This window comes from Hyperolius riggenbachi, chromosome 6 (genome assembly GCF_040937935.1).
Source record: "Hyperolius riggenbachi isolate aHypRig1 chromosome 6, aHypRig1.pri, whole genome shotgun sequence".
In the NCBI taxonomy this organism is placed as follows: Eukaryota; Metazoa; Chordata; class Amphibia; order Anura; family Hyperoliidae; genus Hyperolius; species Hyperolius riggenbachi.
This window is the reverse complement of record NC_090651.1, coordinates 378022396-378036547: the sequence shown is the minus strand read 5'-3', so window position 1 is coordinate 378036547 and position 14152 is coordinate 378022396. Positions and strand designations below refer to the sequence as shown.

The 14152-nt window shown below is 46.8% G+C and overlaps 1 protein-coding gene across 1 annotated transcript in view; it reads left to right on the top strand.

The window, feature by feature from the left end:
* Positions 1–14152, top strand: part of LOC137522295 (trypsin-like) — a 29562-nt gene that overhangs the window by 12204 nt on the left and 3206 nt on the right. The window contains exons 3-4 of the mRNA XM_068242326.1: positions 6644–6897; positions 13089–13228. Coding sequence (XP_068098427.1) covers positions 6644–6897; positions 13089–13228 — 394 coding nt within the window. The remainder of the gene's footprint in view (positions 1–6643; positions 6898–13088; positions 13229–14152) is intronic.

Below are 14152 nucleotides of genomic sequence, written 5' to 3'. Positions count from 1 at the left end.
ATACAGTACTTACCTAAGAGGCTAAGAAGAGGGAAGCATCAAGATCTTCAAGAGGCTTCCTGTCATGGTCACTCACCAGTAAGGCCTGGGTGGCTGGCACGTTCGGGTGTCCGGGGGCATCTCGGGGCATGCCGTCGTACTCTCAGAAAGGGAGTGCTGGCGGTGTGTGCCCGTGCGGGTCGTGTGCGGCATAGTGGTCCTCTGCATCGGGAGGTGTAGGGGTCTGCGTGCTGTGCGCGTACACGCGCGGGGTTTTGTCCTGTGTATACCTCTCTTCCAGCCTGTTGCTGTGTGTGCAGGTGATTGGCTTGTGCGCATGCGCGCGTGCACATTTTGGTGCGCGTGCGCGCGTTGTCATGCGCATGCGCGTACGGCATTGTGCATCGCGCGATGGCGTTGCGTGTTGCGCGCGTGCGCCGTAGTGCAGTACGTGCGCGGCAGTGCGCGTTGCGCGCGTGCGTCATTGCACATGCGCAGTAAGGTCAAATGGCCTATAAAAGGCCTCAGAGTGCATTGCCTGGTGCTGTGGTATTGCAGCAAGTTTCCTGTGTGACCCGTCCTGCTGAACCTGTTCCTGTTGATTGATTCTCGTTGCCGACCTCTGCCTGCCTGACTACCCGCCTCGTTGCCGACCTCTGCTTGCCTGACTACCCGCCTCGTTGCCGACCTCTGCCTGCCTGACTACCCGCCTCGTTGCCGACCTCTGCCCGTCTGACTATCCGCTCTGCTGCCAGCCTTTGCCTGGACGACTACCCGCCTTGATACCCGACTCGGATTGGAAGAGGACCTGTCTTGTTGCTAGACCCGGATCTGTGCCAAGGACTTGCCATCTCAGGTTGCTGAGTTATTGCACCACCTTACTCAGCTCGCGGAAGCGTCTGTCAACTGTCAGCGCTTCTGCCCCTTGCTCCATAGAGACTCTGTTCCAAACCCAGAGGTTCTGTGTGGTGAGCCGCATAAGCCGCTGTTATCCCTGCACTAGACTCCAGCCTTCAGGTACGTGAGTTGGTTGTTACAAAATACCACAGCCACTCAAATGGAGTCTGGGGATACAGCTAGTGTCTTGAACACCCTATACAAACAAATGGCTACCCTGACGGAGGCTTTCAAGGAGTTACAAGAAGGATATACCCGTTTAGAAGGAAGACTGCATGAAATAACACATCAGCCAGCTACATCAGCTCCTGTTCCTCCAGCAGCAGCCCAAGGTCCACCACCCCCTGATCCTCCAGCTGCATCTGCTCTTGCTCCAGAACCCCGTGTACCTATGCCCGAAAGATTTTCAGGAGAACGCATCAAATTTCGTGCCTTCCGCCATGCCTGTGAACTGTATTTCGCCCTTCAACCCCGTACTTTTGCTGCCGAAACCACCAAAGTAGGATTTATTATTTCACTACTCACGGGAGAACCACAATCATGGGCCCATCATCTTATGGAGAAAGAGGATTCTTCATTGAGGTCTATGGCAACTTTCTTTGAAGCAATGGCGGTATTATATGATGACCCACAACGCCGAGCCACCGCGGAAGCTATACTCCTGAACCTCCGACAGGGACGTAAATCAGTCGAGGAATATACTTCAGAATTTCGTCGGTGGGCTGCGGATGTCTCGTGGAATGAGTTTGCATTGCTCTGTTGTTTTCGAAAAGGGTTATCTGAAGGTCTTAAGGATGAGTTAGCTCGGATTGGAATCCCTGGAACTTTGGAAGAGTTGATTAAACTGGCTATCCAATTGGATCGGCATTTTCGAGAACGCCAACTGGAAAAAAGTAGCGGAAGTCAAGTCTACTGGAGCCCTGCGGCCATGTCTTCACCTGCTCCTTCAGCCCAATCATTTGATACCCCTGAGCCTATGCAATTAGGCCTGATTCGCCCCCCGTTAACACCTGAAGAACGTCAACGCCGCCGTAGAGAGAATCTCTGTCTATACTGTGGCACGGCTGGGCACTTCGTAAGAACATGTCCTGTGAAGCCTGCGGGTAAGACAAGTCCCAATACCACCCATATCCCTGAAGCACCCCGCAGTTCTACTAATTACTGTTTTGTCTCGATTTCATTTCAGCTCCCAGGAAGAATCCTTAACACCACCGCTATCATAGACTCTGGAGCCTGCAGCTGTTTTCTGGACGCAGCCTTTGTATCTAGACATCAGCTCCCTCTGCAAGACCGTAAAGAACCATTACACATTCATCTGGCTGATGGATCCTCCATCAGTTCTGGACCTGTTATCTCTGAAACCCCACCTATACTGTCCATCATATCACCATCCCATCAGGAGTTTATCCGTTTTGATGTAGTGTCATCTCCCTTGTATTCTGTCATTCTTGGTTTCCCTTGGCTTAGGGCACACAATCCTTCCATTGATTGGTCCACGGGCTTAGTTTCATTTCCATCAACTTACTGTGGAGAGCACTGTAACTTAGAAAACACTGCCTCTTCTGGGCCTCTACTAAACATGTCAATAGACCTGGATCAGATTCCTGCCTGTTACCATCACTTTCAAGATGTCTTTGACAAGAAAAAGGCTGATCAGTTACCCCCACTTTGTCCATACGACTGTCCAATAGACCTGGTACCAGGAGCCCCAGTTCCTTTTGGTCGAATGTTCCCATTATCCGACCCTGAACAGGAGACCCTCAAAAAATATATCCATGAGAACCTGGAAAAAGGATTTATCCGCCCATCCAGATCCCCAGCCGGGGCGGGAATCTTTTTCGTCGAGAAGAAGGATGGCTCTCTACGCCCGTGTGTAGATTACCGTGAACTAAATAAAGTTACAGTTAAAAATCGCTACCCTCTACCTCTGGTGCCTGAACTGTTTCAAAGATTAAAAGAAGCAAGAATTTTTACTAAACTTGATCTGAGAGGAGCATATAACCTAATAAGAATTCGTGCTGGTGACGAATGGAAAACCGCATTCCGCTCTCGCTACGGACATTTCGAGTATCTGGTGATGCCATTTGGATTATGCAATGCTCCGGCAACATTTCAGCACTTTGTTAATGATATTTTTAAAGATATGATTGACCACTTTATTATAGTGTATCTTGATGACATACTAATTTTTTCTATATCTGAAGATGAACATATAGATCAAGTTAGGATGGTCTTGGGTAGATTGAGGCAGCATAAACTCTACGTGAAACTGGAAAAATGTGAATTCCACAAGGACATAATCCAATTCCTGGGATTAATCATCTGCTGATGGATTCTCAATGGACCCCCACAAGATTCAAGCAATACTGGATTGGCCTGCTCCAGTAGACAGAAAGGGGGTTCAAAGATTTTTGGGTTTTGCGAATTTTTATAGAAGATTTATCAAGGACTTTTCTTCTATTGTATTACCTTTTAACACAACTCACGAAACAACAAAAGAAGTTCTACTGGAGTCAAGAAGCTCAGGTTGCCTTTACAAAGTTGAAAAGAATGTTCACGTCAGCCCCAGTACTGAAGCATGCAGATCCCGCTTTACCATTCATTCTGGAGGTGGATGCGTCTGATTCCGCGGTGGGCGCAATTCTTTCTCAAAGACAAGGCCCCAAGATGCTAATGCATCCAGTAGCATTCTTTTCTCGCAAATTATCTTCAGCCGAGAGAAACTATGATGTAGGAGAAAGAGAGCTACTGGCCAGTGGCCATCAAAGATGCACTGGAGGAATGGAGATACTTGTTGGAAGGGGCAGCGAATCCTATTCTGATATTTACAGACCATCGGAATCTAGAATATTTAAAGACGGCAAAAAGGTTGAATCCACGACAGGCAAGATGGGCACTTTTTTTCTCCAGGTTTTCCTTCCACATCACGTATAGGCCGGGGTGCAAGAATGGGAAACCAGACGCGTTATCCCGTATGTTTCCTGAAGATTCTAACCAAGACATACCTGATACGATTTTATCAAGTCAGCATTTCCTGTTACTCCAGTCTACTTTAATTAAAGAAATTCAGCAGGAAAACGTACCCCCACCTAGTAATGTCCAACCAAAATTACTTTCCAAGAATGGGCTTTGGTTCTTCAAAGATAAAATGTTTATTCCAGAAAAATTCAGGCCAGCAATTCTTAGAATCTGTCACGATCATCAGCTGGCAGGGCATTTCGGTGGCCACAAAACAGCAGAATTGGTCCTGAGAACATATTGGTGGCCAGGGCTGAAGAAGGACTGCAAGAGATATGTAGCATCCTGTCTTACCTGTAACCGCTGTAAAGGGTCAAAGCTTAAACCTTGGGGTCTACTCAAACCTTTACCTGTTCCGCCTAGGCCTTGGTATTCCATCTCCATGGATTTTATTGTGGAGCTTCCAACTTCTGAAGAATTTAACTCAATCTTGGTGGTGGTGGACCGTTTCTCCAAGATGGCTCATTTTATCCCTATGAGAGGTACACCTACGGCTAAGACTACAGCAACAGTGTTCATCAAGGAGATCATACGTTTACACGGTATTCCTCATGATATCGTATCTGATAGAGGGGTACAGTTTACCTCAAGATTCTGGACTGCCTTATGTAAGTTACTAAAGATCGAATTGTTTTTTTCTTCTGCCTACCATCCACAGTCCAACGGCCAGACTGAACGTACGAACCAGACCTTGGAGCAGTACTTGAGGTGCTTTACTAACTATTCCCAGGACGATTGGGTACAGTTTCTGCCCTTGGCTGAATTTGCATACAACAATGCTATACATCAATCAATCAATCAATCAATCAATCCCCATTTTTTTCAAATTATGGGTTTCATCCAACCTTCTCACCAAGTATAGAAAACGAGACCGCAGTCCCTGCTGCAGATTCATTGGCGGAAGCAATTATCCAGAACAATGAACTTTTAAAGGAGAACATGGCCAAAGCTCAGGAACGATTTAAGGAGAAAGCTGATCTGCATAGAAGAGGGGAATTATTATTGAAGGAAGGGGATATGGTGTGGCTGTCTACGGCTAATCTAAGGCTTCCTGGTCCTTCTCGAAAGTTGAGCCCTAAGTTCATTGGACCTTTTCCAGTCTGTAAGAAGATAAGTACGGTGGCATATAAGTTAACTTTACCTACAGCTTATAAGATTCATCCAGTCTTTCATGTTTCCTTATTAAAACCCGTGAGTCCGGATCCCTTTCCTGGCCAGGTACCTACTCCTCTGCCACCCATTATACTGGAAGATGAAGAAGAGTATGAAGTAGAATCCGTTTTGGACTCCAGGAAGAGAGGCAGGCAAGTACAGTACCTCATCAAGTGGAGGGGGTATGGCATTGAAGACAACACATGGGAACCAGCCATTAATGTCCATGCTGATCGTTTGATAAAGAACTTTCATCGGAAATATCCTGCTAAGCCTGCACCTGAAGGCATCCGGAGGCTGCTCCTTGGGGGGGGGCATTGTCATGGTCACTCACCAGTAAGGCCTGGGTGGCTGGCACGTTCGGGTGTCCGGGGGCATCTCGGGGCATGCCGTCGTACTCTCAGAAAGGGAGTGCTGGCGGTGTGTGCCCGTGCGGGTCGTGTGCGGCATAGTGGTCCTCTGCATCGGGAGGTGTAGGGGTCTGCGTGCTGTGCGCGTACACGCGCGGGGTTTTGTCCTGTGTATACCTCTCTTCCAGCCTGTTGCTGTGTGTGCGGGTGATTGGCTTGTGCGCATGCGCGCGTGCACATTTTGGTGCGCGTGCGCGCGTTGTCATGCGCATGCGCGTACGGCATTGTGCATCGCGCGATGGCGTTGCGTGTTGCGCGCGTGCGCCGTAGTGCAGTACGTGCGCGGCAGTGCGCGTTGCGCGCGTGCGTCATTGCGCATGCGCAGTAAGGTCAAATGGCCTATAAAAGGCCTCAGAGTGCATTGCCTGGTGCTGTGGTATTGCAGCAAGTTTCCTGTGTGACCCGTCCTGCTGAACCTGTTCCTGTTGATTGATTCTCGTTGCCGACCTCTGCCTGCCTGACTACCCGCCTCGTTGCCGACCTCTGCTTGCCTGACTACCCGCCTCGTTGCCGACCTCTGCCTGCCTGACTACCCGCCTCGTTGCCGACCTCTGCCCGTCTGACTATCCGCTCTGCTGCCAGCCTTTGCCTGGACGACTACCCGCCTTGATACCCGACTCGGATTGGAAGAGGACCTGTCTTGTTGCTAGACCCGGATCTGTGCCAAGGACTTGCCATCTCAGGTTGCTGAGTTATGGCACCACCTTACTCAGCTCGCGGAAGCGTCTGTCAACTGTCAGCGCTTCTGCCCCTTGCTCCATAGAGACTCTGTTCCAAACCCAGAGGTTCTGTGTGGTGAGCCGCATAAGCCGCTGTTATCCCTGCACTAGACTCCAGCCTTCAGGTACGTGAGTTGGTTGTTACACTTCCCGTGTCCTCCTTGTCCCCACTCCCGCTTGGTAGGAACCTCTGGAAGATCCGGGCCATGCTCCTCTTTATGTACGGGCATAGCCATGTTGCACCAACTCCTGCATGAAGAGGACTGCGGCTCGTATCTGAAATCCAACAAGCTCTTATTTGATTTCTTTCAGGGGTTCGCAAGTGGATTGCTCAATATGGTTTTATTGACAATAAAGGTTGTCTTTATGCCCTTTTACTGATACCCATTGACGCTGTCACTGTATTATTTTTCATCTGTTTTTATCTGATGTATATTGATTGGTTTTCAAATGATTTTGTCTTTAAAGCAACATTCAGATACGTCTGGGAGAACACAACCTCCAGGTCTACGAAGGAACTGAGCAGTTTACGTACGCCGTGAAAATGTGTTCCCACCCCAACTATAACTCAAGAACTAACGACAACGACATCATGCTGCTAAAACTGGCATCACCAGCCACCGTGAACGACTATGTGCAAACTATCGACTTACCCGCTGAGCCAGTGGAGGACAATACTAACTGTACAATCTCAGGGTGGGGATCAACCACCAGCCCAGAAGGTACCAATTTGATATTTATGTTTTGTATGAGTTGCCACTAACTTCTTGGGCTGTGGCTAATAAATACCGATACTTGTAGTAGAATTTCGGTAATTATACCAAAATTCTACTATTGCTCTTCCTAACCTTCCTCTCACACTAACCCTTCCCCACCTACCCCTAACACTAGCCTACCACTATTTAAGCCTAACAATAACCACCCCCGACCTACGGCTAAGACTAACAATGTGGGGTTCCACTACAAAATAGCTGAACCCCCATGCTCCCCCCAACACTTACCTCATCGTTCATTTCCCCCGCTTTGATGCTATTTCTGATACTTTGACTGCACCATCACCTCTGCTGTCCAGATTGTCCACTGGGTGTCTCTATAGCCACAATTAACCACTTTAGAGACCATACGTGCTGGCCTGTGCTAGTCTATTGGGTGAAACAATATTGATTGCATGTGGTTTTATAACCTATTCATTTCATCCTCAGAAACCATCTCACAGGGCCTGCAGGGTGAGACTACGGTAAAAGATTCTGTTTTGTAGGATAGGCTCTAAAATACAGCAGTGGACATACTGTAATCAAAAATATTTTATATGCTCTATACACGTGCATGAAAAAAGGGTGCAAGGAAAAAAGGGCCCAGCTGGATAACAAAATGGCGCAAGTGGATAATGAAATCTTAAGAAAGATAAATATTATTGTCAAACTTGGTTAACAATAAATACAGTTTTAAATAACGAACGGTTATTAACGTTAAAAATCAATACGTAATTCAACAATACGGCTTAACCCAACCCAACTCTCACACAGAGCCCTCTCCTGGTGGCGCCTAACCCCCCCGGGGGTGCCTACTGCCTAACCCTAACCACCCCCTCATTACAGCCTAACCCCACCCAGTGGTGCCTAACCCCCCCCCCTGGTGTTGCCTAAAACTAACCGTCAACCCGAGTGGTGCCTAACCCTAACCACCGCCTGGTGTTGCCTAACACTAACCACCCCCCTGGTGTTGCCTAAAACTAACTGCCGCCCGGGTGGTGCCTAACCCTAACCACTCCCCTTGGTGGTGCCTAACTCTAACCACTCCCCTTGGTGGTGCCTAACCCTAACCACTCCCTCTGCAGAAACACCCTTTTACATATAGAAACGATAATATATTTGATAACGTAAAATCTGTATAACATACTTCAATAACTGTAATGTCCTAATGTTGTTAACAATATTTATCGCGGCGCCCTTTTTTCTCCTTTTTTTTTTACCGTACTAACGATAATTGCATTAGAGTCTATGGCGGCGCCCTTTTTGTCCACTCTCAGCTGGCGCCCTTTTTTCCTGCTACCCTTTATACTAAGTTGAATCACACATTCCTGACAAGTCTGCTCGAATGCATTGAGGGCACCTATATTTCCAGCCTAAAGGTGCGTACACACATGTGACTATAGTCGTTTGAAACAATCGTTCCCTGATCATTTCAAATGACGATTGTTTAAAAAAAAGCAGCCAACGACCATTAACCTCCTTGCCGGTCTAATTCCCCCGGCAAGGAGGCAGCGCAGCACTTTTTTTTTTTATTTTTTAAATCATGTAGCGAGCCCAGGGCTCGCTACATGATAGCTGCTGAGCAGCCGCAGCTCTTCAGCCACTCCGATCGCTTCCGGCGATCTGAGTAAGCAGGAAATCCTGTTCAGAACGGGATTTCCTGCTGGGCTTCCCCGGTCGACATGGCGACGGGGCGGGATGACGTCACCGACGTCATCGATGTCGGGACGTCATAGGGAATCCCGGGCCACCCCTCAGCGCTGCCTGGCCCTTACTGGCCAGGCTGCGCAAGGGGTCTGGAGAGGGGGGGGGGGCGGCGCAACGTTGCGGATAGCGGTGGATCGGCGGCGAGCGGCGGCAATCGGATGTTACAAGCAGCTAGCAAAGTGCTAGCTGCTTGTAACAAAAAAAAAAATAATGCGAATCGGCCCAGCGGGGCCTGAGAAATCCTCCGGCGCAGGGTACCCCGAGCTGAGCTCGGGATAACCGGCAAGGAGGTTAAAGGGAAGGTCCAAGCAAAAAAAAAAAAATGAGTTTCACTTACCTGGGGCTTCTACCAGCCCCATGCAGCCATCCTGTGCCCTCGTAGTCACTCACTGCTGCTCCAGTCCCCCGCTGGGAGCTTTCTGACCTCGGAGGTCAGGGCCGAATTGCGTACATTTTTACACATTCCCGCTCGTGCAGGAACATTAACGCATACATTTTTACGCGTTAGTGGTGCAACGCGTAAATTTTTGTTCTTGCACTAGCTGGAATGCGTAAAAATGTATGCAATGCGGCCCTGACCTCCGAGGTCAGAAAGCTGCCAGCGGGGGACTGGAGCAGCAGTGAGTGACTACAAGGGCACAGGATGGCTACATGGGGCTGGTAGAAGCCCCAGGTAAGTAAAACTCATTTTTTTTTTTTGCTTGAACCTTCCCTTTAAGTCTAATGACGGACGAGCTAGATTGTTAAAAACGAACGATCTAGCTTGGCGGATTTTTTCCAACGACGATCGTATGCAAAAGTAGTACATCATTGGAAACGGTCGTTTGTACTAGGCCTGACATGCGCATTTCGCTATTTCTCCATGGAACTTTTCATTTTTATGCGCAAGCGCAATAGTTTCTTTACATGATGTAACGTTCGTTCTAACGATCAGATCGTTACACATTTTTAAAAACGAACTTTACTTAGGTCCTTCTTTGGTCAGTTAAAAGTTTGTTCGTAGTTCACAACGGATACCACCAGCATAGACTGGTCTGAATATACAGTATCTCACAAAAGTGGGTACACCTCTTTCATTTTTGTAAATATTTTATTATATCTTTTCATGGGACAATGTAGATAGGATGCTTTGGTACAATGTAAAGTAGCCAGTCTAGAGTTTGTATAACAATGTAAATTCACTGTCCCATCAAAATAACTCAGCACACAGCCATTAATGTCTAAATGCTGGCAACAAAAGTGAGTGCACCCCTAAGTAAAGAATGTCAAAACTTCACTCAAAGTGTCAGTATTTTTCTGTACCAACGTTGTTTTCCAGCACTGCCTTAAAGAGGAACTCCAGTGAAAATAATGTAATATAATAAAAAAAAGTGCTCCATTTTTACAATAATTATGTATAAATGATTTAGTCAGTGTTTGCCGATTGTAAAATCTTTCCTCTCCCTGGTTTACATTCTGACATTTATCACATGGTGACATTTTTACTGCTGGCAGTGAAAGGAGATGCTGCTTGCTTTTTTGGCAGTTGGAAAAAGCTGTAAACAGCTGTTATTTCCCACAATGCAACAAGGCTCCCACAGTGTGATGTCAGAACTATGGTCCTGACATCACACTGTGGGAGGGGTTTCGCCACAATGTCAGCCATACAGCGCCCCCTGATGATCCGTTTGTGAAAAGGAATATATTTATCATGGGAAAGGGGGTATCAGCTACTGATTGGGATGAAGTTCAATTCTTGGTTCCGGTTTCTCTTTAACTAACTTGGGAATGGAGTTCACTAAAGCTTTGCAGGTTGCCATTGCAATCCTTTTCCATAATGAAGCTGACTGATATTAGATACCTTGCAGTCTTTCACCCCCCCCCCCCCCCCCCCCCGCTTGAGGATGCCCCATAGATTCTCAATAGGGTTTAGGTCTGGAGACGTGCTTGGCCAGTCCAGCATCTTTAACCTTAGTTTCTTTAGCAAGGCAGTGCTCATCTTGTTAGTGTGTTTGGGGTCATTATTATCATGCTGGAATACTGCCTCGCGGCTGTTTCCAAAAGGAGGGGTCATGCTCTGCTTCAGTATGTCACAATAAATGCTGGCATTTATGGTTCACCCAATGAACTGTAGCTCCCCAGTGCCGGCAGCACTCATGCAGCCCCAAATCATGGCGCTCCCACCACCATGCTTCACTGTAGGCAAAGCACTCTTGTCTTTGTACTCCTCACTAGGGATGCTCATTCGGATTCCGCGGAAATGCAATTTCCGAAATTCCGATCGGAAATTGCATTTCCGCATCGGAATGCGGAAATCGGTAATGCAAGTGCCGTAGGCGGATTTCCGCCGGAAACACGCGGAAATTTCCGCCGGAAATCGCGGAAATTCCACCCGACTTTAACATCAATTTTCTCAAAAACTATAAGGTCTTTTTGAAAACTTTTTTTTGCACCTTGTTCACAAGATTCGGTTTAATAAACCCTGAAAATTTGGTGTTTCTAGGCCTTAGGGGGGCTTTGCTATTAACCGCTAAAGTCGGCGGATTTTTACTGTAATGTAAAATGCAGAAAATCTGCATCTGCCTGTTTTCTGCATTTTACATTACGGTAAAAATCCGCCAACTTTAGCAGTTAATAGCAAAGCCACCGTAAGTCCTAGAAACACCAAATTTTTAGGGTTTATAAAAAAGAATCTTCTAAACAAGATGCAAAAAAAAGTTTTCAAAAAGACCTTATAGTTTTTGAGAAAATCGATGTTAAAGTCGACCGGAATTTCCGCGATTTCCGGCGGAAATTCCGCATTGGAATGCGGAAATTGGTAGCGGAAGGCGGAATCGGTAATCGGTACATGACGGAATGCGGATTTACCGTGGAATCGGAAATTGGCATTCCGACCATCCCTACTCCTCACCTGGTTTCTGCCACACACTAGACATCATCTGAACCAAATATATTTATCTTGGTCCCATCAGACCAGAGGACGTGGTTCCAGTAATCAATGCCTTTGTCTGCTTGTCTTCAGCAAACACTTTGCAGGCTTTCTAGTGCATTATCTCTAGAAAAGACTCCCGCCTGGGACAACAGCCATGCAGACCAACATGATGCAGTGTGCAGCGTATGGTCTGACCCACCGCTTTGACCTCTGAAGCAAAGCTTCAGCACTCATGCGTCTATTTGCATCCATTTGTATTTGCATATTGCTGCGTAATATGTCTGCACTTTATAAATAAATAAAATCTACATATGACAATGAGCACATACACTCATCCTCTTTAGTCAACCATGGTGAGACCTGTTCTGAGTGGAACCTGTCCTTTTAAACCGCTGTATGGTCTTGGCCACCATGCTGCAGCTCGGTTTCAGGGTGTTTGGCAATCTTCTGAAAGCCTGGGCCATCTTTATGTAGAACAACATTTGTTTTAAAGATCCCCAGAGAGTTCCATGAGGTGCCATGTTGAACTTCCAGTGACCAGTATGAAAGAGTGTGAGAGCAATTACACCAAATGTATCACACCTGCTTCCCAGTCACAACTGAGACCTTGTAACACTAACCAGTCCCATGACCCTGGGGAGGGAAACTGTCTAATTGGGAAGAATTTGACATTCTTCACTTAGGGGTGTACTCACTTTTTGTTGTCTGTAGTTTGGACATTAAAGGGAAGATCCGTGGTAAAATAAAAAAAAAAATACAAATCCACTTACCTGGGGCTTCTTCCAGCCTGTGGCCGGCAGGACGTGCCCTCAGTGCCGCTCCGCAGGCTCCCGGTGGTCTCCGGTGGCCGACCCGACCTGGCTAGACCGGCTGCCAGGACGGGCTCTTCTGCGCTCCAACGTGCGCCTCAAGAGGGCGCGCTGACGCCATTGGACGTCCTCCGGGCTGTACTGCGCAGGCGCAGTAGTTCTGCGCTTGCGCAGTACAGCCCAGAGGACGTCCGATGACGTCAGCGCACCCCCATGAGGCGCATTTTGGAGCGCAGAAGAGCCCGACCTGGCAGCCGGCCTGGCCAGGTCGGCCACCGAAGAACACCGGGAGCCGAGGGCACGTCCTGCCTGCCACGGGCTGGAGGAAGCCCCAGGTAAGTGGATTTGGATTGTTTTAACTGCGTGAACCTTCCCTTTAATGGCTGCAAGTTGTTATTTTGAGTTTTTGGATAGCAAATGTACACAGTTATACTAGCTGTACAGTGACTACTTTACATTCCATCAAAGGGTCATATCATCAGTGTTGTCCCATGGAAAAATACATACAATAAAATGTTACAAAAATGAAAGAGGTGTACTCACTTTAGTGAGATACTATATATCTGAAGAGCACCAATCAGATAATATCATGGCTCCTATTACAAGAGAAAAGATACAACATTGTCTGCGGGTCCTAAGTTTACCAGATACTTTGTTATTAAATAGAAATATAATACTTTTTTCTAATAAGTAAATACTTCTAATACATACGCCATATTTTTTGTGATCATCAGAAACCTATTCGGATGTGCTGCTGTGTTTGAACATCACTACTGTGCCTCATTTGGACTGTCAGCAGTATTATGAAGATGACCCCATAACGGACAATATGATCTGCGCTGGGGTCCTTGAAGGAGGAAAAGATTCTTGCCAGGTAAAGTTTGCTAAAATGAATATTTAGTACTGCTTTAGCCATAGACAACAACAACAATAAACATTGTAATGCTCTTTTCTCCCATAAGACTCAAAGGGCTTGAATCACAAAAGAGTGCTAACTGATAGCACGGCCGTTTTCGCGCGAATTTTCACAAACAAGATTTTTCGTGCGAAACCGATATCGTTTGCTCGCGAAAATTCACGTTTGTGAGCGAAATCGTTATCTTTTGTGCGAAAATTCACGATCGCATGCAATGCGAAAATTCGTTAGCACTCTTTTGTGAATCAAGCCCATAGGCCTCGATTCATCATTGTCTTTGAGATAACTTTTTCCAGTTTGTTAAATTTACCGAATTCGAAGTTTATCGATTTCTAGTTGTATTCATCAAGGTTTTTCCGCATTCGGTGTGAATTCGATAAAATATCGATAACAATGTGGTAACCATTCGGTAACGTGCCGATATTTCCATTTTACAGCGGTAATTTAACACAAGGCCATAAGATTCCCATGGAATTGTGGGTAAAAGGCAGTCCTTTGAACACTACGTAGCAACATTCTGAATAGGGCTTAACACCTGCACCAGGATTCTGGAAGTGGTTGGGACAATCCCACAATTTCACCAGCTGCGGCTTGATAGGAGCCTTTTCTGAAAAAATGTAGTGCAGCTAGCAAATTAGTTAACCCTGACACTGCCTGTGTTCTCTTACAAGATGATTCAAGAGAAATGCCGATGTCCTGTTATAGCAAATAAATCTATTCTCTTGCAAATTGATACAGTTCTAGACCTTATTCTTGCCCTTGTGCGCCTTTGAATCCCTCTCAGCTGATACAGAACCACTTCACATGGCTGCATCTTCTCTGTCAGCAATGATCTGACAGGAATAACGACAGAGCAGTGAAGGAGATAACTAATCCTAAATG